Below are 26,200 nucleotides of genomic sequence, written 5' to 3' on the forward strand. Positions count from 1 at the left end.
ATGTACAAACTAAGAACACTGCTTTGATTTGTGAAGTCAAGTAGTTCCGTTTTTTTTTCTTCTTTCAGATGGAGATTAAGTTGCTTTGATCCATTGAATTGGTGAGCAAAAGGCAGATAGATACTCTGTGAACATTTTCCCTTTCACTCGCTCAAGAGTAGGCTTGTAACACTGAGGCAAAGGATGAAGGGGGATAACAGAGTAAAGGAACGCGAGAAGTGGTATCCTATACCATGTCAAACATGATTAGTGCTCTAAGGTATATCTACGTCAGTTAATCAAATAATTGCTAAATCGGAATCTACAGAGGTGAATTGCATTCAGTTTCGCATCTCGGTTCTTGGATAGTTTCCAAGATCATGTAGTGTGTGTCTTGGAGTTCCCTCGGTAACAAATCAAATCTGTCACGCGTCCTTCCTTCCATTCCAAACCAACAGTACAGAAAGACAGACAACATGACCAATCAAAATGCACTGACCACTGAACACACACAGCAAGGTCTCAAGCTCAACCCAACTTCCTCCTCATTTATTATCATCTGCAAGCTCAAAAAGGGGCCAGAATATCAAATAAAAATACATAAATAAAATAACTGCTTCACCTTTGAACTGAAACAGTTCCTTCCTCCCTTACAAAACATTTCATCATCCAGTCAAAAAAAACGAATCAAATGAAGGCCTTGCATATTCTTGCTAGAGAGTTTTTTTTTTTTTTTTAAGTTGTTGTTTTTTGTTTGTTATTTAAATACAGTGTAGCAGACAGGTGGTAGGTATGTACAGATGAGCCCTCTTCCATCGATCCCCAGCTCCCTGGTGTTCAGAGAGGGCCGGTGCAGTTAGTGGGGCCGACTGCTGGACTCTGACACCTGCCGTTTCCGGGGAGTTCCGTAACCGTTAAGGCTGCCGTTCAGGCGTTTGGTCAGACCACCGTTCAGAATGTCCTGGATGTGCTGAACTATAAGGTTTATGGCAACTGTTAAGGAGAGAGAGAGAGAGGAGGGGGCACATTGAAGGATAATCTGTAACGGTGTTCCATTCCTCTTTTATTCAGATCAAATTTAAAACAGAACCAGTTCCAGAGTTTTTAAAGCACCACTCTTTGCAAATACATGTTGTTTTTGAAAAATCTACAATTGACCTTGCCATTCCAAAACAGAGATAGTCTGAAACATTCCCAGGACAAAACAGCTCATCTAGTCTGCTTCCCATGTATAGGTCTCACCAATCACAGACCACAACAGCTATCTCAAGACATGTAGAATAAACAAAAACAGCCATCACATTCACATCCGCCTTGAGTAAGTTTACCATCGCAGGGTAAGAGACTGGACTGATTAACGATGTCAATGACAGACTCTCTATAGGGAGATGTGTCCAAGAATGAGTCAGTGAGGTTTGTCACATAACAGCCTGCTTGCTTACATAAGGCAGCAATCTTGAGAAACAAACAGCCAGGAACTCACCAAGATTATCTGCTCCTCTAGGAATGATCACGTCAGCACACTTCTTGGTCTACAGAGGGTGAAGAAATAAACATGTTTAGCAATACGATCTGAATCACATCTTAACCAAGATGGCGTAGCAGTAAGACGCGTTTTGTTTTTTTGTCCCATGTAAATATTCATTTTCTTTGTAGACCTTATAACTGGATCTCCATCAGAGGCTAGACAGCCGATTAGCTACTCGCTATTTAGTCATTGTTAGCCACTGCTAGCGGCCTTTACCTTTAGCGCAGACACCAGCTGCTTTTGCCCTGCCAGTCTGCACACCGCAACACCTGCCAGTCTGCACAGCGCGATATCAGCCCTGAGAATATCAGACTGCTTTTTCCACTACATCACCGGATTCTTGCTGCAAGCTCTGGACCATTACACCGGATCACCGCAGCTAGCTATCTGCTACCGAGTGGTTATTGTGGCTAACGCCCTTGTCCAGAAGCAAGCACCAGTTAGCTTCAAGCTAGGCCCATCTCCCCGGCTAGGAAACAAAGTACACCAACTACAATGACGCTTGCCAATTGGCCTGAACCCTTTGTCGACACGGAGCCCCGTCGATCCATCACGACTGGTTTGCTGACGTATTCGTATTGCGTCGTGGATGTCGGTGAAGACCCTTCTGCTAGCCCCGGCCCGCTAGCTTCCTGAACGCCGCGTCTCCCGCTCGCCTAGCGTAGTAACGACTACCGAACGGCTCCCCGTTTCATCTATTGCAGCTCATTGGACCCTATGACCACTCGGCTACACAGCTGATTCCTGCCGGACTGTTCATTAACATGGTACTTCATTTGGTTTATCTGTTGGCCCCAGCCTCGAACTCAGGCCCTGTGTGTAGCTAACTGACCCTCTCTGCCCATTCATCGCCATTTACCTGTTGTTGTTGTCTCACCCGTTGTCTAGCTCTCCCACTCAACACCTGTGATTGCTTTATGCCTCTCTTGAATGTCAATATGCCTTGTATACTGTTGTTTAGGGTAGCCATCACTGTTTTATTTTACTGCGGAGCCCCTAGTCCCGCTCAACATGCCTCAGATAGCTCCTTTGCCCCACTGCCCCACCCCACCCCACATGCGGAGACCACACCTAGCTTAACTGGCGCCTCCAGAGATGCAACCGCTCTCATAATCACTCAATGCCTGGGTTTACCTCCACTGTACTTGCACCCTACCATACCCATGTCTGTACATTATGCCCTGAATCTATCCTACCACGCCCAGAAATCAGCTCATTTTTTCGCTGTTCCCAATGCACTAGACGACCAGTTCTTATAGCCTTTAGCAGTACCCTCATCCTCCTCCTCTATTGATGTAGAGGTTAACCCAGGCCCTGTCCCCAGGCACTCTCAATTGTTGACTTCTGTAACCATAAAAGCCTTGGGTTAATGCATGTTAACATCAGAAGCCTGCTCCCTAAGTTTGCTTTATTCACTGCTTTAGCACACTCCGCCAACCCTGATGTCCTAGCCATGACTGAATCCTGGCTTAGGAAGGCCACCAAAAAGTCCGAAATTTTCACCCCCAATTACAACATTTTCTGTCAAGAAAGAACTGCTAAAGGGGGAAGAGTTGCAATCTACTGCAGAGATAGCCTGCAGTGTTCTGTCACACTATCCAGGTCTATGCCCAAACAGTTAGAGCCTCTACTTTAAAAAAATACCTCTCCAGAAATAAGTCCCTCACTGTTGCCGCTTGTTATAGACCCCCCAGCTGTCCCCTGGACACCCTAAGTGAATTGAACTGGGATATGCTTAACACCCCGGCCGTCTTACAATCTAAGCCAGATGCCCTCAATCTCACACAAATTATCAAGGAATTTACCAGGTACAACCCCAAATCCGTAACCATGGGCACACTCGTAGGTATCATCCTGACCAACCTGCCCTCTAAAACACACCTCTGCTGTCTTCAACCAGGATCTCAGTGATCACTGCCTCATTGCCTGTGTCCGTTATGGGTCAGCGGTCAAATGACCACCCCTCATCACTGTCAAACGCTCCCTAAAACACTTCTGCGAGCAGGCCTTTCTAATTGACCTGGCCCGGGTATCCTGGAAGGATATTGACCTCATCCCATCAATAGAGGATGCCTGGTTCTTCTTTAAAAGGGCTTTCCTCACCATCTTAAATAAACATGCCCCTTTCAAAAAATGCAGAACTAAGAACAGATATAGCTCTTGGTTCACTCCAGACTTGACCAGCACAAAAACAGCCTGTGGCGTACTGCACTAGCATCGAATAGTCCCCGCGATATGCAACTTTTCAGGGAAGTCAGGAACCAATATACACAGTCAGTTTGAAAAAGCTAGCCTTTGCTTTCCTAACAGAAATTTGCATCCTGCATTACTAATTCCAAAAAGTTTTGGGACAATAAAGTCCACGGAGAATAAGAGCACCTCCTCCCAGCTGCCCACTGCACTGAGGCTAGGAAACATCGTCACTACCGATAAATCCACGATAATTGAGCATTTCAATATGCATTTCTCTACAGCTGGCCATGCTTTCCACCTGGCTACCCCAACCCCGGCCAACAGCTCTGCACCCCCCACAGCAACTGGCCCAAGCCTCCCCCACTTCTCCTTCACCCAAATCCAGACAGCTGATGTTCTGATAGACCTGCAAAATCTGGATTCCTTCAAATCAGCTGGGCGAGACAATCTGGACACTCTCTTCCTAAAATTATCTGCCGCCATTGTTGCAACCCCTATTACTAGTCTGTTCAACCTCTTTCATATCGTCTGAGATTCCTAAAGATTGGAAAGGGGCCGCGGTCATCCCCTTCTTCAAAGGGGGAGACACTCTAGACCCAAACTGTTAGACCTATATCCATCCTGCCCTGCCTTTCTAAAGTCTTTGAAAGCCAAGTCAATAAACGGATCACTGAACATTTCGAATCCCACCGTACCATTGCCGCTATGCAATCCAGTTTCCAAGCTGGTCATGAGTGCACCTCAGCCACACTCAAGGTCTAAACGATATCATAACCGCAATTGATAAAAGACAGTACTGTGCAGCTGTATTCGTTGACCTGGCCAAGGCTTTCGACTCTGTCAATCACCGTATTCTTATCGGCAGACTCAGTAGCCTTGGTTTTTCTAATGACTGCCTCGCCTGGTTCACCAACTACTTCTCAGACAGAGTTCAGTGTGTCAAATCTGAGGGCCTATTGTCTGGACCTCTGGCAGTCTCTATGGGGGTGCCACAGGGTTCAATTCTCAGGCCGACTCTTTTCTCTGTATAGATCAGTGATGTCGCGGTTGCTGCGGGTGATTCTCTGATCCACCTCTACGCAGACGACACCATTCTATATACTTCTGGCCCTTCTTTGGACACTGTTAACAAACCTCCAAACGAGCTTCAATGCCATACAACACTCCTTCCGTGGCCTCCAACGGTTTTAAATGCTAGTAAAACTAAATGCATGCGCTTCAACCGATCGCTGCCCGCACAACTAGCATCACTATTCTGGACGGTTCTGACTTAGAATATGTGGACAACTACAAATACCTAGGTGTCTGGTTAGACCGTAAACTCTCCGTCCAGACTCACATTAAGCATCTCCAATCCAAAATTAAATCTAGAGTCTGCTTCCTATATCGCAACAAATCCTCCTTCACTCATGCTGCCAAACATACCCTCGTAAAACTGACCATCCTACTGATCCTTGACTTCAGTGATGTCATTTACAAAATAACCTCCAACACTCTACTCAGCAAATTGGATGCAGTCTATCACAGTGCAATCCGTTTTGTCACCAAAGCCTCATATACTACACACCACTGCGACCTGTATGCTCTCGTTGGCTGGTCCTCGCTACATATTCGCATCCCTCGCTACCCACTGGCTCCAGGTCATCTATAAGTCTTTGCGAGGTAAAGCTCCACCATCTCAGCTCACTGGTCTCCATAGCAACACCCACCCGTAGCACGCGCTCCAGCAAGTATATTTTACTGGTCATCCCCAAAACCAACACCTCCTTTGGCCACCTTTACTTCCAGTTCTTTGCTGCCAATGCCTGGGACGATTTTTTATTTTATTTTTTAAATCACTGAAGTTGGAGACATATCTCCCTCACTAATTTTAAACGTCAGTTGTTAGAGCAGCTTACCGATCGCTGAAGCTGTACACAGACCATCTGTAAATAGCCCATCTGTACACAGCCCATCTGTAAATAGCCCATCCAACCAACTACCTACTCCCTATTTGTTTTTGTTTTTCTGCACACCAGTATTTCTACTTGCACATCCTCATCTGCACATATCGCTCCAGTGTTAATTGCTAAATTGTAACTACTTCGCCACTATGGCCTATTTAGTGCCTTACCTCCTTACTTCATTTGCGCACACTTTATACAGATTTTTCTATTGTGTTGTTGACTGTACGTTTGTTATCCCATGTGTATCTGTTGTTTTTGTCACACTGCTTTGCTTCATCTTGGCCAGGTCGCAATTGTAAATGAGAACTTGTTCTCAACCGGCCTACCTGGTTAAAGAATAGTGAAATATATATATTTTTTTAAAGAAATCAGGGCCAGGGTGTTCAATACCATTTAAGAGGAGGTCAGAGACGACTGACAATAAAAAGGTTGGCTGGGAACCTGGTTATGTGAGTATAGTACATGTCAGAAAAAAAATCGTCACTACAGGCCAGATGGAAACAACAAAATGTCTAAACTTTCCAACTGTCAACAAAATACGCTTTACAAGGTGGGATATTTTCATGTCTGTAAAATGTATTGTGAGAAATGATGGAAACTATGGGCAAACATTGATATAATAACCATGATATTTTACATGATAAACTTGGAGTCACGCAGTGATATGCTGTGTGGTCCTCCCACTATGACTCAGGAAAGCATGCAGTTTATTAGGCTACAAATTAAATAAGCTACGATGAACTTCACAGGGTGGTGAAAATGCAGCTTGATGCTTCTTTCCAATACATATCGAGCGTCTTATTCTGCTGACATGATCGAGTCTTGGCTGCCGTTTTTTTTTTATCCATAATAATCTCATGTAGGTAATACCTGCACTGTATCTGAGAGCTGTTGGCTAAAGCGCATGTGCCAAGACCAGTGGGTATATTCGCTAAATAACCTTTGTAGCGACAAAACCATCAGTAGAGTTGAAAAGTAATTTTTATGTGCACTACATCACGCACAGCCTTTTATCCACAACAAGTCAATTTAACTTCTTTGGGATAGGGGGCAGTATTTTCACTTTTGGATGAATAGCATGCCCAGAGTGAACTGCCTGCTACTCAGGCCCAGAAGCTAAAATATGCATATTATTAGTAGATTTGGATAGAAAACATTGAAGTTTCTAAAACTGTTTGAATGATGTTTGAGTGTAACAGAACTCATATGGCAGGCAAAAACCCGAGAAAAAATCCAGACAGGAAGTGGGAAATCTGAGGTGTGTAGTTTTTGAACTCAGCCCTATCGAATACACAGTAGGATATGGGTCAAGATGCACTTCCTAAGGCTTCTACTAGATGTCAACTGTCTTTAGAAACTTGAATGAGGCTTCTACTGTGAGGTGGGACTGAATGAGAGCTCTTTGAGTCAGTTATCTGGCAGTGTCACAGCCTCATGACGCGCGGTCACGAGAGAGTTAGCTCTCGTTCCATGGCTTTTCTACAGACAATGGAATTCTCCGGTTGGAACATTATTTAACTTTTATGATAAAAACACCCTAAAGATAGCAACTTGTCAAACTAAGTATAGAATCTTCGACCTGTAATATAACCTTTTGAACGTTTCGTCCGACTGGACCAAATCGCTCTTTTGGATTTGTTTACCAAACGCCCTAACAAAAGAAGCTATTGGACATAAATGATGGACATTATCGAACAAAACAAGCATTTATTGTGGAACTGCGATTCCTGGCAGTGCATTCTGATGAAGATCATCAAAGGTAAATGAATATTTATAATGCTATTTATGAATAATTTTGACTACCCAACATGGCTGATATTTCTCTGGCTGGTTTGGGCTCTGAACGCCGTTCTCAGATTATGCTTTTTCTGACACAGCGGTTGCATTAAGGAGAAGCGCATCTAAAAAGTTCCATGCATAACACTAGAATTTTCATCAACATTTATAATGAGTATTTCTGTGAATTCATGTGGCTCTCTGCACAATCACTGCATGTTTTAGAACTACTGAACGTAACGTGCCAATGTAAAATGAGATTGCATATTTATATAAAGCACTTTATTGAACAAAACATACATGTATTGTGTAACATGAAGTCCTATAAGTGTCATCTGATGAAGATCAAAGGTTAGTGATTCATTTTTATCTCTGTGCTTTTTGTGACTCCTCTCTTTGGCTGGAAAAATGGCTGGGTTTCTCTGTGGCTTGGTGGTGACCTAACAATCGTTTGTGGAGCTTTCGCTGTAAAGTATTTTTGGACTCAGACACTGTGGCTGGATTAACGAGAATTTTATCTTTAAAATGGTGCCTAATACTTCTATGTTTGAGAAATTTGATTTATGAGATTTGTATTTGGCGCCCTGCAATTTCATTGGCTGTTGGCGAGGGGTTCCGCCAATCCTAGACAGGTTAATGGAAACATATCTTGCAGGAAAACGCAGATTTGAGAATATTCGCATGAAAATCTGTCGACAAGTGGATGGAAACCTAGCTATTTATATCATTTGATTGATCCAAGGCTCTTAGAATACGTGTTGTGGCAGTATCATAGCTAGGTACTCACTGGCAGACAGAACTCTTCGAAGGCGGGCTTAACAAAGGTTATGTATTGCGTTAGCACCTGCTCCAGGTCCCTTCCTCGCTCGCTGATGTCTCGGAGCACTGGGGAGGGAACACAGAACAGGAGTGGAGCTTTCAGTATGATTTCACAGAAGAGATTCTTACAAAACTAATAGACTTCTACATCCGGTTCCCATTCATGCCCTCCAGGCCCTGTATTGGAAGCCCCCTGGTATTTTTGTACAACTCACAGGTATGATGTGTTTCATCCAATGAAATAGTGAATAGAATAATATAATATATGTCTAAGGTTTCACCCCTGCGTGAGAGCCGTGTGTCTGCGTCTGTGTCCACAAACAGCTTCATCTGGAACAGGTCCCTGATCTCCTGGGAGTAGAACATCAGGATGCCCTCGAACAGCACCACATCTGCTGGGTACACCGTCACCGCCTCTTCCTTCCTGACACACACACACACCAGAGAGAGGACAATGTGTATGAGATGAGATGAGTCAGTGGGAGTAGAACATCAGGATGCCCTCGAACAGCACCACGTCTGCTGGGTACACCGTCACTGCCTCTTCCTTCCTGACACACACACAAACACCAGAGAGAGGACAATGTGTATGAGATGAGATGAGTGAGTGAGTGGAGTGAGTGTCCTAACCACTGACCTGGAATGGGTGACAAAGTCATACACTGGGATCTGCACTGTTTGGCCCTCCAAAATGTCCCACAACGTTTTGACGATGAGCTCATTGTCAAATGCATCTGAGAAGAGAGAGAGAGAGCAAAGGCACTCAGAACAATGTCTATGTTTCTGCTGGTGCCACTGTGCCAGGCCATAGGATCTAGATCTAATCCCACAAGGTGGCAAGTTGTCATGGGGATAGAATCTGTGCTGATATGAAACCTATTTAGTGAACTACTTTTGACCAGGGCCCAAACATTATCTACCACACTGTCTGAGACCGACTACTCTGCTACCATACTACAATCTACCAGAGGTACCGCTGCTAAGTATGTACTCTGAATGAGACAGATTTTCAATACAGCAGTCATTGGCCCCAAGGCAGGACATGTAGAAGGCTTTAGTTCTCTCCAGTTCTCTCCATTATGGTAATTATATTTCTAAGAACTAGGGGGAAAAGCCCAACAGAAGTATCCTTTGAGTATAAACTCAACAACGCAACTATTTATCTTCAATGAGAGAGCAAAGGGATGTAAGAAACTATTCGTACATTTTTTTACACTGGAAAGCAAGCAAGGGATAAAGCTACATTTGCCAGTTGTTAACATATACCATACGACTACGATTTAGCGATTGACACAGTATCCAGATAAATATATAGATTAGATAAATACCTGGGTGGTCGAAGTTGAACTGTCCCTTCAGTGCCTTGGCCTTCTGGTCCGGTGTGAGGACCCTGTAGAAGCTGTCTTGGCTGAGAATGGCCACCTGGCGCTGGTGATGGTCAATCTTGTTCTGGCCAAGCAGCTCCATGATCTTACCGCAGACAGACGACTGGCCATGGGCAGAGGGAGGAGCGAGAATGACAGTTAAGTCAGTCAGATAGATAACACTATCTGAAGTAAATTGTGACCCATAAAGATGTAAGAGTGGAGTTGTGTTCACTGATCTATGGAGATACTGAATATATTGGTACCAGACTATTACATAGACGTACAGACAGTACAGAAGAAGCCAAATCTGCAGCAATGTGCAATAGCTCTCATTTAAAAATGTTCTTAGATGTTTGCAATACTCTCTGACCTATTTTACAACTAGAATCCTCACTTACTCATAGGGCCTCTCTATGACTTAGGGCCCCTGGGTGTGGTCACCTTGCTGGCTTCTAGTCGACTACGTCACACGTGGCTAACCTCTGCACTTCCTAAACGAACAAGGAGGAAGTGACAGCGTTTTTTTTACATTGGAAAATAAACTAATATTAGTAACTCCAAAAGGGCACTACCCCATCCCTACTGATCTCGCAGTACAGCCCAAAAGACATGTCGCTATGGTTCATTGGGCCAATTCAAGGAAGAGGAGAATGGACCTACAGCAAATAGGATAATAAGATCAGTAATGAGGATCTCACATTATGACAACACTGTTGGATGGAACTTAAAAAAATATAAAAAAAATAGTTCAACACATGAAGTCTTGTAACATTATTTACCACATGAAGTCCGAACCAGACTTGTGTCATTGAGAACAGCAAGGCTGCTACTGACCAAGTCTGAGGCCACACCACAGTAGACAGGATGTCGGTCAGTCAATATCGAGGTGCTATTCTTAGACCACTGCACCTACACGTGTCACCAGCCATGATAATCTAACTGCTTGCTCCAGGCCTAATAGAGGACAGAATAAGAGATGACTGGCAACAGACATTAGGGTCAAGTTGAACTTGCTGTTAGAGAAGGGAAAATGTATTGCAGCAGAAGAGGAAAATGCATGCTAGCAACCGGTGAAAAATGCATTAGTGTCTCCTTGAAAAGTGCTCAGGCAGGGCAAAGATAATACAAGACGATGAAGCAGAACACATTTGTCTGGAGTCGATCCACGTTTATAAATGAGTCTACAGTCAGAGGGAATAGTTCAAGGATGACAAAGGGGCATTACAAGATCTTCATGCAGCCACAATGTTATGTGATGAGACTCACTGTACTTAGTCACCAGTCCGGGTCACACTCAATCCATTTAACTAATAATCCGCAAGTTGGGCCTGGGCCCTACAGACTTCATACACAGCCTAAACTGAAACGGCATTGTCTCTCCAGACTTCCCAGAAAAGTTTGTCAGAAGAAGAAAAAAAAAAAACACTGTCGGATAAACAGGTGGCTCTACTGGTAGTTTCTCGCTTTCGTTTGTTGTGGGGTATGATACCAAGAAATATTACACGCAAAGGAACGTCAAGTGGACCACAATTCATGCTCTAGAACAGCCTTTCATAGAGGATGTGAATTACTCAACTTCTTATCTGCATTTATTTTCTTTCAAAACCTTCTACAAAATAATCTACAAAAAATGACAAAGCAAACAAATGTTAGCAAGATGATTGTCAGGTTAGTGCTTGTGAGGTTTCTGAGAGCTCGAACTCTCCCAATACCAGACCCCTTTGTCGTTTCACATTTCTTCCAAGCCCTTAATTAAAACAGTGATTGCCGAAACTGCTCTTGGTTACAAAAGACCAGGCCAGGTCTCTTACCCAAGCTTGGGTCAGTCAGACATACATTCAAAGTCTGCCTCTTCTATTGCCAACGCTGACTAAACATTCCCCTGCCCCAGTTAAAAATTCTATTGTGTCCAAAAAAGCTCAACTGCAGTTTACCCAGCAATCCTACGTCAGAGGTACATAAAGACAATTGAAAAGCTATGTCATGATCAGTTACAGTGGGTATAGAAAAACGTTTTTAGGGGAGAAAAATCAGGACATTTTTTTCTTCTGCATGGTTAGCGCACTAGCTGTTATGACAAAACACAGCTGAAGGTAAAATAAACGCCGCTTGGAAGGAACAGTAAAATTGTGCCCGACTGACAGTATGCCTACTAGTGATGGGGGATTATTATTTTGGATGACAAAAAGTATCATTTTGACCATATTGCAATATTATTTTTGCGCTGGTTTACTGTGCTCTAGTATTTTTCCTTCATAGCTTATACTCCATCTTATTTTATTTTTTAAAATAGGGAGCCCATTTGTTTTCAGAACTTTTATTTCTCTCGTCACTCTGCAGTAGACATATGGTGAGCAATATGTTTGGAACATCAAATCACAATAAAATTACAGAATCGAATTGCTATATATGGTATTGCAATACATAATGTAAATGAAGCTCTCTCCAGCTCAGTAGGCCTATAGTGTATACAGTTCCACAATATGACCCAAGAAATGGGTTTGACCATAATAAATCCTCCCTTTTCTTATTAAATACTATTCAAAACATGATTTTAAAAAATAACGTATGAAACCTTCAAAAAAGATAGAGGGATACTCATTCAAAACTTTGAGACAGCAGACTACACAATACAGCAGAGGACATAGCTGCAAGGCCATCAGCCATTTCAGGGGACTGTTTAGGACTATCTCAGGTAGACAGTGAAAAACAGAAAAACAAGAGATAACAGTCACTTTCTTCAGAGGGGTGGGGGAGGTGCATTTGAAAGGCCATATGTTTAGACTACCTAACCAGACAGACAATTGTGGATATAAGTGTGCTAGATTATAAAGTGATGTCTGTATTATTCACAATATGACTTTGGCATGGTTGAATTCTTGATTCTGGAGAGAACACGTATTATTTACTGTACCATGATGAACAGTAGCATACATGGAAAAAGCGGCAACACATTGACGTAGACTGAGGCTCACCTCCTTACACGTTATGAGGTAAGATGTGACACATATTAGGCAAGACAGTAGGCTACAGTATGAAGATGGGCTAAAACTGCTTTTCCAATCGAAACTCCAGTTTACACTGAAGGCGATGTCATGGCGACACTGGATAGCTAAACGCATGCGTAGTAACACGTCGTATCGCGCATGTGCAAGCCGTCAACTCAAGACACTCCGGACCGAAGCTGTTTGACAAAAATGAAAATGTTCAGTTTGTCCCTTTGGAGTAATAACATGTTCAGATAAAGACATTACCTCGAATCTACTTCGTGCCTTTTGATTTCTAGAAAACGAACTAAGATTTTTTTTTTTTTACTTCTCTCATTGCCTTTTCAAACCCCAAACCCTGACCAAGTCTGTTTGGCAAGTGTACCCGGAAGTCTCGCGATGTTGCGCCTCTGGGTTTATACATTTTATTTATTTTCCTGTGCGGCGAATTATGCGCAGAGGCAGTTTTCACTGCTTGCCAGGTGTAATCAGCTGGTCCTGTCGACGCATTAGAAAGTGAATATTAACAGTGGGCGGACTGGAGCTCGAGGTCCCTTTTTTATGAATAAGAAAACTACCGATTTCAGCACCCGTTCTGAAATCAGTAGTTTTGTGATAAACTAAAATGGTATATGCTGTTTTAGCTCCAGTCCGCACACACTAGTCGCCGCTCAACTCCATCGTAAATCGCTGAGTTTAGTTGGCTAAGCAAAGTATTGCTTTTCGGTTCTGTCGGTTGTCATAAATGCCCTTTTTGAATTGAATAAACCACAGGAGTAGATTCCTCTCAAATCCTTGTTTCATATAGGTTTGTATTAATATTTAATTATTTGTACACGAATTGATAGGGCTATAGATGTTATAGACAAAGACATGAATGCAAGTTGGATTAAGGTCAGTTCTCTACAGCCACATAAGTGGGTTAAATTATTGCCAAACAGGGCCCATTCCTATACACGCTTTAAAAATGTCAATGTTTTTCCAGAAATTATTAAAAAACAAACTAGCTTTAATGGAACAAATTAATTCATTGGTCTGTCATGACAGGAGCCACGCGGTCAATGAGTTCTCATCTTTCAACCACGTTGACAATTTAGTGTTTCAAATAAAAACATGACATTTCTAATTCATTAAAAATCACAATGCCAACCTTGCCGCTGGCAGTCCCTCCGGCTACCCCGATGAGGAAAGGTTGCCGAATAGCATTCTCGTGTTCGGCTTGACTGTCCACCCTTGTCTCGCTGTCGCCTGCCATGCTTGCTATAAACGCATACAGAAGCACGGAGGTGGTTTTTGCCCCAATTGCGCTCCTCCCCTCTCTTCAGTTGTGCGTTTGCTTTGATGCTATGACTAAGCCTGGATATCAATCCGTTCTTTTGTAAGCTACTTGAAATGTAGAACCTTCACATCAGGTTATGTGTTATTGCAATTCAGTTATCAGACTCTAGGCCCATATATCAGATTTCTGGAAATGTTGTGGCCTACATTTATATCAGCTCAGTTAAAGATGCACTCCCGGATCTTAAAAGGTGACAGGCAAAGGGCTCCATAAATACCTTAACACTTAATAACAATGCTCATGCAGGCTTCATTAAAAAGTCCTCAACAGCATTTTTGTGTATCACAAAACTTTTCATTTCTAGTTTTTGGTGAAGATGTCATTTTCTGGGCATAAAATGCAATGAAGACATCATTATTAGGCAAAAAGAAACAATGCCCTTACTGCAAGCAACACAAGCTACAGACATGGCTTTTGTGAGCCCTTTTCTGGATCAGAAATTAAACAAATTATACTGACACGATGTGAGAAGACACTTGTACATCTGGGGAAAATACATGCATGTCAACAACGATCCCTCATATGCAGATAATGAGATCTGGCTAGTTAGCTAGCTATAGCCAGTCAGTGAATTCCCAATCAATCTGATGTTGTGGCTGCAGTTCAATCAGCCAATACGAGCTAGCTAAAGTTTTGAGTTGATAATAAGTTATTGGATGACACAACACATGTATAAATTGGCTAGCTAATACATTTAGCAGAAATAGCTATTGCTTCCCTAGAATATAACTATAGGCTATAGCTAGCTATAGTCATTGATGCTGTGGCAGCTAACTAACTAACTAACCAAAACGTGGCTAACTACCACATGAAAATAATACAGCTATGGTAATTCTGGTTAGCTAAATGTTACCATATAGCTAGACCCTTTCTGTTAAATGTACTGGTTAGCTTGCTAGCAAATGTTAGCTAGCCCAAATGTGTATAGATTATAGTTAGCTAGCATAGAAATCCCCGGCAATAATCCATGTGCCTACAATAAATACTCAGTTTAATTCACACTTAATAGACAACCAACAAATTTGAATTTGTTTTGTGACAGCAATATTACAGACAAGACAAATTGTAGACTATAGCATGGGATACAACATTACAGTAACATCTAGATAAATACATTAGATACATTGTATATTGTCAAAAGTAGGATATGTCATGTATTTATGTTAGAAATGTGGATCACGTGTAATTATCTATGTAATTAGATAAGGATGTAAGGATAAACATGTATTTAAGCTGTAAATAGTCATCCACCCAAAACAGTTAACATGCATTGATAATAACCACTGACAGGTGGCCACATCAAACATTTATGAGCATGTAGTGCCTTTTGCTTCCAAGAAAACAGAATAAGGTTGTCTCCCACAATGCTTTGGCTCCGACTTGCTCCGACTCCGAGTTGCAGTTGGTGAGGAGCAACAGCAAACATTTCCAGTCGACTGCAGTCGAAATACCCAAATGCAGGACAACGGGATGATTTTGCGGGACTTTCACTGGACAGTGTAGCCTACATTAAATATTTTTTTTGGGGAAGCACCCCCCATCCCAGACACAGAAAAACTGCACTGAACAAGCTAATGGAAGCGCGCCTACAGGCTACTCCTTTGCCCTGCGAAAAATGTGGTCATGTAGGAAATATGGGAGTAATACTAGTCCAAGGAAACAGTTCTGGTTGGTCTCAGGGAATGTAAAACAGTTAGGAAGGCAGTCTTTGAAAACCAGCCTGAGTGAAGTAGCAGCAAACATGTTAAATTAGCATTGAATGAGCATGGAGAGCCTCACAAGTTTGACGAAATCCACCCTATCTTTTCAGTTTAATCACATTATATATTTTTTTCAGTCTAATACAGCTATTTATTTACTTTTGTAAATCTTCCATAGAAGCATGCTTTTTTAACTGTCCTCTCCAAAGTTTAGCTGGAATTTAGACCGAAAGGATTTTACAAATGATTGGGACATTGGCCTATGTATCGCTTGGCGGAATATCAGATCTCAACGATTGGGGAAGTGTTTAACATCACCAGTACCACATCCTTATGATATATATATCTATTCAAAAAGGCAACGTGACTGTAAACAGAGATCTGTATAAAATGACGAAATGCTATTTTCTCCGCCCTGACAATGGGAGTCGTTATCCGACAGGCGGGAAGGCAGGCGAAAACTTTAGGTCCAAAATTAGCTAAAAGAAACGCATTGGGCTTATTTTGAACACATTTTGGCGAGTGAAACCTCTCGCTTCACCTCATCCTCTCTGCAAAACAGACATGAGCCTGAATGAAATACGGAACAAATCTACCTTTTTTTGGAAATTAGTGGTGTTTTTTTTTTAAATAAAAATGTATTGATTGAATTGATTAGACAATTTAAAAAAAGTATAATACATAAGGGCGCTCCAGCTGGTGACGCCTCCACATACAATTTAAGAAAATCATTAAGGACTTCATCACGCCATCCAAAAAAACATGGCGGAAGAATTTAAAATGTTAATATCTTCAGCTGTCAGTGATGAAAAACAAATTGGCCTTAATTCAATGGATGTTTTGTGCACAAAGGTAATGACTAAAGTGTCTTATTATGAAGTTTCAAATCTGTCTTCTCTATGTGGCCATGTATGGAAATTGTCTTTCTGGGCCAGGTGTCAGTTAAACTGGAGTACCGAAGCATAACTGTAGGAGCAGTCGAAACCATGCTTCTAGACCGGAACCCTGTGTCATTGGTCATACAAATCAAATCAAAGTTTATTTGCCACGTGCGCCGAATACAACAGGTGTAGTAGACCTTACAGTGAAATTCTTACTTACAGGCTCTAACCAATAGTGCAAAAAAAAAGGTATTAGGTGAACAATAGGTAAGTAAAGAAATATGCAGTCGACATCACCGAGGTATAATAAAAAACTGGAGACTGCGTCCAAGATGTCTGACCATTGTTTTCAAGGTAATCTACTAACATTCACATATGCCGATTCATGGACCGTCTATATCCGGGTTACATCTGGTTTATATGGACCAACATCACATGCGCACAAGCACACAGGAAGTAGTGGCGACAGCAACACTTCATCCAAAAAACATGGCAGACATTGTATGAATATAACACACAGGAAGTAGTGGCGACAGCAACACTTCATCCAAAAAACATGGCAGACATTGTATGAATATAACACACAGGAAGTAGTGGCGACAGCAACACTTCATCAAAAAACATGGCAGACATTGTATGAATATAACACACAGGAAGTAGTGGCGACAGCAACACTTCATCCAAAAAACATGGCAGACATTGTATGAATATAACACACAGGAAGTAGTGGCGACAGCAACACTTCATCCAAAAAACATGGCAGACATTGTATGAATATAACACACAGGAAGTAGTGGCGACAGCAACACTTCATCCAAAAAACATGGCAGACATTGTATGAATATAACACACAGGAAGTAGTGGCGACAGCAACACTTCATCCAAAAAACATGGCAGACATTGTATGAATATAAAATGTTAATATCTTCAGCTGCGAGTGATGGAAAACAAAAATCGGCCTCAGCTACAATTATTTGAATAATGAAATGTATGTCTTGTGCATATGTTTTATTTGCATATTTCCATTAGGGACCGCCTCATCTGTGAAGTGCGGGTGTGCAGAAATTAAATTCGACCTTGCACTCCTAGGAAACTTTGGCAAAGCATCAAGTCTATAAAACGTAGTGCACTGTCTTGGTAACAGATTCTAGTTTTGTGAACATAAAAATGTATTGAGATCAGATTAGGTGCATACATCGCCACCTACTATACTGGTGTGTGAGGCCATTCACAGCCTACCTACATTAAATTATTTCAAACAATAATTCAAAACTAACAACTATTAGCACTCTCTAAAAAAACTAACACCACATTTCACCATTTAACCAACGGTCTGAGAGGACATAACACTGTCATTCAACACCCCCTGCAGCTGTTTTGCTATAAATCCTTGCAATCCCAAGTACTTCTCTGGCACTACAACCTCTATTTTCTGTTAGTTTCGATCCATTTCTGCAGATCAATTGACAACCGTGGCTATAAATGCTACAATGCCCACCTTACAGAAGCACATATTCATCCCATCACTCTCTTGGTCTCTGCCTACTCACAGGAATCCTCTCAGGATCCCTCACCCTGTACCCACCTTCCTCTGCCACTCTTCACTGCTTCAGCATACAACACTTTCTATACTACTCTAATCCGGCAACCTCGGTCTGCCTTTCTCTCACCGGACACCTTCAATCTGCAGCCCCATGGGCACCTCCACAACTAGCACACATAACTTTCGCCACCAATATAACACATTCCACATACTTCTCATATCTAGGCATCTGCCTCATACACACTGCTGCAACATGTCCATAAACTTGATACTTAAACCACCCGTGGCTGCGGCCCTGCCCAGTCATGTGAAATCCATAGATTTGGGCAAAATTAATTCATTTCAATTGACTGATTTCCTTATATGAACTGTAACTCAGTAAAATCGTTGAAATTGTTGCATGTTGAGTTTATATTTTTGTTCTATATAGACTCAGCCGCAGGACAATTTATTCTTGAGCGGATGGTCTGGGGCGAAGACACAATTACAAATAATTGTAGACAACAATTTGACTACAAGAAGCCCAAACAGATATAATTGTCACGCCTACTCCCGCTCCCCCTCTCTGGTGCTCGAGGGCACCAGGTGGGCCCTCATTACGCACACCTGGTTCCATCATTACGCGCATTAGCTCTCCATTGGAGTCACCTGGACTCCTTCACTTTGTTGATTGCCTACTCTAAATCTGTCTTATCCTCAGTTTGATCCTTGTGTCAGCGTTAATATTGTTTTGTTCCCCCTGTCCAGACGCAGTCAGTGTTTCGTTTCATGTCCGTTATTCATTAAATGTTCACTCCCTGTACTTGCTTCTCATCTGTCCTCACAATAATGTTTGACTAAAACATAATCATTTCAAACCTTGCTTACATTTGTACACGGTCACATAGCTCTCTCTATTATGTGTGGGAATACGTTGGAACAAATGTCTTATATTAAAATCACTTGGAGCTGATTTTCTGGAGTTTTTAGTCTATTATGTCCAACAATAAAAAAATACACATTGTTGTTTTTTTTCTCAGAAAAATTAGGGGGCCAAATAAAACCGCCAGTTGGGGCACACTGCTTTACAGCCATGACCATGTAACGAAAGACAGACAACACACTTTGAAAACGGTGACCAATGTTGGTCAACAACTGGACAAGTGATCCACACTATTTTCTCAGATTTCCTCTCAGTTTGCACTGTGCAGTTGATAACCAAAGGAATAAACGCTACAAAGTCCACAGTCTTAACATGCAACATGTCAGGATCCCTGTTGACATGAAACTTCATCTTGTATCGCTACTCCTACTACAGTATCATTACTTCTTCAACTTCCTGCCTTTCTTCCACTCTTCTCAATTCCTCCGGACAGGAGGAATTCTATACAGCCCTTATTCTTGCCACCTCCCGTCTCCTTCACCCTAACAGGACACTTCAGAAATGTGGGTGTGTCTCCCGAGTAGCGCAGCGTTCTAAGGCACTGCATTGCAGTGTTCGATCCCAGGCTGGGAGGGTTTGGTCTGCCGGGGTTTCCTTGTGCCATGGCGCTCTAGCAACTCCTTGTGGCGGGCTGGGCCGGCTGCCTGCAAGCTGACACTGGTCGCCAGCTGGACGGTGTCCCTTCCGACACATTGGTGCGGCTGGCTTCCGGGTTAAGCGAGCAGTGTGTCAAGAAGCAGTGCAGCTTGGCAGGGTCGTGTTTTGGAGGATGCATGGCTTTCGAGCTTCGCCTCTCCCGAGTCCGTAGGGGAGTTGCAGCGATCAGACAAGACTGTAACTACCAATTGGATATCACAAAATTGAGGAGAAAAAGGGGTAAAAGCTCAAATAAAAATAAAGAAAGGAATGCGGGTGCATGTTCACCACCACAATTGCAGCATTTAGGCTCAGCTGGCATATAATACTCCTACATACACTTGACACATGCCCAAATCATTTACATTCATCACACTGCATGGGTTTGGGCACTCACAGGTAATCTCATATAACCCAAATACACGTGAGAAGGGAGACCCTTCATCTAAAAAAACAAGATCGATCCAAAGATTTACTAGTTTCCACTACCACTTTACTTCTCTTTTTACAATAATATCGCCACTGTAATCCAATTCTTCTCCCTCTCATCTACACTTGACACGCAATCTGAAACAGAACATCCGCTTCCGCCATTTTCCCAAAGCACCCCCCTCAAAACATCTGAGATGACCGGCTAGCTAGCCTTGCACAGAATAGAGATCCTATTAAATTACTAAAGGGGCTATGTCATGAACCCCAAAAAGCTACATATTGGGGCGAAAATGGTAGCCATCTTGGTCAAGGAGAAATCCAAAAACCTGTCTAATGGCGAACGTGCATAAAGATGGCAGAATTCACTTTGTTATGTAGCACTATATTGGATCACTCCAATATGGTATCCGTCCGCGCGGCAGGATACATTCTGAGTAAGAATTTCCGATTAGTCCCGTACACTGGGTAGTGCTGCGGCGGACCCCCTTTTAAATTGCTGCCATCGCACTACTTCAACCTTTTCTATGATGATTCCAGAGTGGATTCGCTTGATAAGAGGTTATGTTAGTGTATAAGCGCAGAAATAAACCTGCAGCTATTCAGTAGCAAATTATCAGTGGTAGTTGTATCTATCATTTCTATTTATCTGACATACACACTCTTTCAAACATGATTATTTGGTAATGTTATCAGGGGTAGTAACTAGCATAATTTATTTGACTTTCTTTCACACACACACACCTCATTGGCTAGGTTAGCTAGCTAGCTAACTAGCCACATCTAGCACAAGCTCACTACTAAACTGACCTGGCAATCCTACTATCATGGACACTTGTCTCCAAGCAGCATTTTGTTGTGTTTATGTCCCTGTAGCGGTCGGCAGTTGTGTCAAAAAGACACGGTTTTGAGGATACTGAGAAAATTATTCTCTGCTCCATGTGTCCCAACCGCATGTGACCATCTGCAAAAGATACCTGCATCAGTATAGTTGCCTAGTTACGCAAAATGTTATGCAGCAGTGATGCATGACGCAGTAGGTGTGTTCAAAGCGTTAGGAGAATTTACAGAGCAGGTTAGAATAATTAGGCTTGAGCAAATGGTTGGGTTTGCTAAAATGCAAAAACATTTCAACTTTTGGCTTAAAATCTGCAATATGTAACTTTTTGAGCAACCAGAGTAAATTCACATAGACTTTTGAGTTATACATCTGTAATTCTCGTTGAAAGCAAGTCTAAGAAGCAGTAGATATGTTATGTGCACTATTTCTTTGCTTCCCAGTCTTAAGTTTCATTTTTGCATCTTTTACTTTCAGTTTTGGACACCAGCTTCAAACAGCTGAAAATACAATATTTGGGGTTTATTGAAAGTATTGTAATGACCTGACTAGATCACAAAGGAACAATTTTCCAGACAGAGGGTTGAGTTTACGAATTGACGGTTTCTTAACCCAACTTTACACAGGCTACTGTTTGGCCGTAGCCCACGCCAAATAAACGAAAGATACCCCACAAACCAACCGTGACCTTCTCTTGTGAAGCCCAGACGTAAGAGAGAGAGAACAAAGGCTAAACCTGGTCTTAACTTCCAATGCTCCATCCCCCTGCCCAACCCCCCTCCACGCCACTCAGCCAACCACCAGGATGCCCGGCATCAGAACATCCCAGGCATTCCCGTGATTGGCAGATAGCAGGTTGATTGGCATGTCGGACCCCGCGAACACTGGGTACTGGTAAGTACAACACAACCACCTACTAGCCTAACACAACACTGTGCGGGTCGCAACAGTATATTTCACAACGGTTTAGATGGTACAATGATTCTTTACAGTCTCAATGCTTGTTATGTCACATAAATTGAAATGAAGCAAACTATTAGAATTTTAGCAACCAGGAAATTAGTGATTTCTGCATAGTGCATCTTAAATTAGGCAAAATCGGGGATCCCTTCTAGCGATTTCTGCATAGTGCATCTTAAATTAGGCAAAATCGGGGATCCCTTCTAGTGATTTCTGCATAGTGCATCTTAAATTAGGCAAAATCGGGGATCCCTTCTAGCGATTTCTGCATAGTGCATCTTAAATTAGGCAAAATCGGGGATCCCTTCTAGCCATAACCAGAGTAAGATGCCACCACTATTTCGATGTATTTTCCTGTACTAGAGGAAATGCACGTTTAGGTTCCACCTCCTGAAGAACGAGGTTACCACAAGCATGAAGTAAAAATGAGCTATATCGTCAAAATGTATGCAAACAAAAATGTAAGGGTATGGTTTATGACTGACTTTTTATGACTTCGGAAGAATGATGAAGGTTACTTCACAGGAGGTTTGTGGATCTTAATTGGTATAGACGGGCTCGTGGTAATGACTGGAGCGGAATTAGTGGAATGGTATCAAATACATCAAGCACATGGTTTGATACCATTCCACTTGCTCGGTTCCAGTCTTTATTATGAGCCATCCTCCCCTCAGCAGCCTCCACTGCTAGTTATACATATTCACAAATTGAGTGTGGGAATCTCCACATGGAGTCAAGTAGGGCACTGACAGCTATCACTGTAGCGAGCTAGCATTAACCTTATCTAGCTAGTTATCTGCCATCTGGCTAGTCTTATCTAGCTAACCTTATCTGGCTAGTTATCTGGCTAGTCTTATCTGGATATCTTATCTGGCTAACCTTATCTGGCTAGTCTTATCTGGCTAACCTTATCTGGCTAACCTTATCTGGCTAACCTTATCTGGCTGGTCTTATCTGGCTAGTCTTATCTAACCTTATCTGGCTAGTTATCTGGCTAGTCTTATCTGGCTAGTCTTATCTGGATAGTCTTATCTGGCTAACCTTATCTGGCTAACTTATCTGGCTAACCTTATCTAGCTAGTTATCTGGCTAACCTTATCTGGCTAGTTATCTGTCTAACCTTATCTGGCTAGTTATCTGGCTAACCTTATCTGGCTAGTTATCTGGCTAACCTTATCTGGCTAGTTATCTGGCTAGTTATCTGGCTAACTATCTGGTTAGTTATCTGTTGTTGCTATTTTTTTTTTTACTACACCATATTCCAAAGATTAGCCAGCTTGATCTATGGCTGGCTCTGGAGCTGGATTTAGGGAAAACTTCACCACAGATGGAAACCACTGGCCTTGCCAGAAGATACCAACTCTACCGGTACGCTTGTTTACACTGAGCTGCACTGGGGTCGGAATGCAATCATGGTTACATTAAGACACCATCAAATTTGGAGTATAGTGGCATATCCCATCCCTGCATTGAGGTATGTATTCCAACCAATATCTCGCACCGGCTCCACGGTGTCACAATGTAACCATGATTGCATTCCAACCCCAATGTAAAATGCAATTTTATGGACAATGGTGGATGGTTCTTAAAATAATCTTTGTGTTAGGGGGCTCTTAAAAGAGCAGTTTCACTCCACGGCATACTGCCAATGGACTTCACCTTCTGGCGATGAGAAGTAGGTGGTCAGCTTCTCCCTCACCTGGAGTTCCTGTCTACGGGCGTTGTTAGACATCGGGTAGGTGACCATTTGGCGTTCCCATCTCCATCCCAAACGGCTCCTGAAATTACCTCCGCAGGTAGTTGTAGACAACACATGTGGCCTTCACGCAGGCATTGACATTTGAGAGGCTGAGACCAAGCACTCTCCGATACATTCTCCACCGGGCTGCCAGAATCCCAAAGGCGCATTCAACAACTAACCTTGCCCCGGACAGTAGTTTGTTAAAGATCCTTACAGGCTTTGGCAATGGCAGCTGGCGTACAGTGTAGGGCCTCATGAGGTTGGGTCTCGAAGGGAAGGCCTCGTCATCGACGAAGACGTGGGGAACAGGTCCCAGGTCTTCAGCCCCAGGGAGTGATGCAGGTGGTGGAATCTCCAGGGTGCCATCCTGAAGTGCCTGGCTGAAGGCAGAGTCCCGGAGGGTCCCGCCATCACTTCCCTTGCCGTAAGCACCAACATCGACAACACGGAAATAGTAGATTGCATCTACAACAGCCAAGAGTACAACTGAATATGTACCCTTGTAGTTGTAGAACTGCGAACCCGAGCACAGTGGAGCCAGGATTACTACATGTTTCCCGTCAATGGAGCCAAGACAGCAGCGATGGCCCTCCAGTCTTCCTCCTTGGGGACAGGCATGTATTCACCAACCAGACAGTCCCAAATGGCTTGTGCCACCGTGGACCGTTCAACTCGGAAGCTGAATCCCACTGGTACTGTAAGAGTACCCTGTCGACAAGAATCTAAAATATAATGATCAATATTGTGTGTAACTTGAATTCCACCCACATATTATATCCATTTACCTCCCTTATCTCACCTCATTTGCTCACATCGTATATAGACTTGTTTCTACTGTATTATTGACTGTATGTTTGTTTTTACTCCATGCGTAACTCTGTGTCGTTGTATGTGTCGAACTGCTTTGCTTTATCTTGGCCAGGTCGCAATTGTAAATGAGAACTTGTCCTCAACTTGCCAACCTGGTTAAATAAAAGGTGAAATATATATATATTTTTTAATTATATCTCGTCATATAGCTACCTCATTACTCATTACTGCTCTACTAATTATATTGTAATACTCATCAACCATCATTAACAATTCCATGAAACAGTACAATTCAGTCTACGACTATATCAATAAACTGTAGCACAGGGAACTCTACTCTTAGAAAGAATGGTACTGTCTACTTAAAAAGGGTTCTCAGGCTGTCCCCATAGGAGAACCCTTTTAGGTTCCAGGTTGTACCCTTTTGGGTTCCAAGTAGAACCCTATTGGGTTCCATGTATAACCTTTTCCCCAAAGGGTTCTACCTGGAACTATAAAGGGTTATCCTATGGAAAAAGCAGAAGGACACTTTTGGAACCTTTTTCTCTAAGAGTGTATGTGAGTCCAATAAGAATGTAATGAATGACTGTAACTGTCTTGAACAACAACGGGTCCTGGAGAAGACTAGTCTACCTTCATCGGGGCAGAAGGCACCTCAACTTTTATTTTAATTGGGTAACATTGCATAATTAAAAAAGGATTTATAAACCAACTTTGGGAAAAGTTAGTGTCCTAATGAACATTCTGTGAACGGATATCTGACGTCAAATAGGGACTATTAACTGGAGAGGCCTTTAGCTAGCTAGGTTGCACATAAAAACTATGTATCAAATATCAATCGATTATGGTATCGAATGCTTTAAAAATGTACTTGAATTTAGCTTACCGGAGACAAATCGTCAGGGCTGATGGACTCCCGGGCGATCCTGGCTCCAACCATCTGGAGCAGGTGATCGAACTGGCTTCGGTCCAGACGAAAGTAATGTCGGAATTCCTCTCCAGTCGAAGGTCTTGAATGAGACCGTGGAACTCCCCCGGCTGCTTTCGGGACTTTAACCATCTCTAGACCTCTGCTTTCGGCGGGGCTGGTCACGGCCCAACAGGCGCGATCAAGACCAACTTCCTCAACGTTGGTCTCACTGTTGACTATTTATTATTGCATTTCGCTCCAAAACTGCATTTTGGAGGGAAATTATATTATAGGCTCTCATAATTAATTTGTGGATGTCATCGAATAAATTATATACTTGGCAAATAAATTAATAAAACATTTAAATAAATTATACAGTCAAACTGTTTTTATTATGTTATCCCACATTTGTTTACTGGATGTGTGCATCAAAAATTCAACATTCACATTTTGCTGCTTTCTGTCAAGTAAATCCACGCATACAATTTGATGCATACGTTCGATAAATCCATGCTGCAAGGCCAACGCAGGTTCCATTGGAAATGAATGTACTTCTGGTGTATCAAAACGCAAAACACAGTCGGTGTGTTCGAAGCGTAAAACGAAAAGTCAAATTTGAAGTTATTTGGACACATATTGGATCCCTTCTAGCAAAGACAAAAGTTGGATCCCGTCTACCCATGACCACTTCCTGTTCCTTGCACAGCGGAGACAAATGAGCCCTATCTGTGGACAGTCTACGATCATTCTTTATGCCGCATTCAAATCAACTGGGAACTCGAAAAACGGGGGAAAAAATAATTCCAATTGGTAAAATCGTTTTAATGGTCATACAACTCGGAAATCCAAGTCGGGAACTCTGGCCTCTTTCGAGAGCTCCAACTCTCCGTCCTGAA

At 42.5% G+C, this 26,200-nt stretch overlaps 1 protein-coding gene across 2 annotated transcripts; it reads right to left on the reverse strand.

Annotated features, from left to right (window-relative positions):
* Positions 1–501: 501 nt before the first annotated feature.
* LOC118358837 (uridine-cytidine kinase 2-A) lies at positions 502–25,965 on the reverse strand. Of its 2 annotated transcripts, XM_035736772.2 has the most exons (8): positions 25,711–25,965; positions 25,281–25,640; positions 9,570–9,729; positions 8,879–8,975; positions 8,523–8,665; positions 8,210–8,307; positions 1,463–1,511; positions 502–972 (listed from the first exon to the last, which is right to left on the reverse strand). In XM_035736772.2, the coding sequence occupies exons 2-8, from the start codon at positions 25,452–25,454 to the stop codon at positions 836–838; spliced, it is 858 nt and encodes a 285-aa protein (XP_035592665.1). In that variant the 5' UTR covers positions 25,455–25,640; positions 25,711–25,965; the 3' UTR covers positions 502–835. The 2 variants fall into 2 exon arrangements, with proteins under 2 accessions (XP_035592665.1, XP_035592666.1); XM_035736773.2 differs by lacking the exons at positions 25,281–25,640; positions 25,711–25,965 and adding an exon at positions 13,746–14,035.
* Between the last annotated feature and the right edge of the window lie 235 nt (positions 25,966–26,200).

The sequence above is a fragment of the Oncorhynchus keta genome, chromosome 26, assembly GCF_023373465.1.
Source record: "Oncorhynchus keta strain PuntledgeMale-10-30-2019 chromosome 26, Oket_V2, whole genome shotgun sequence".
NCBI classification, from domain to species: domain Eukaryota; kingdom Metazoa; phylum Chordata; class Actinopteri; order Salmoniformes; family Salmonidae; genus Oncorhynchus; species Oncorhynchus keta.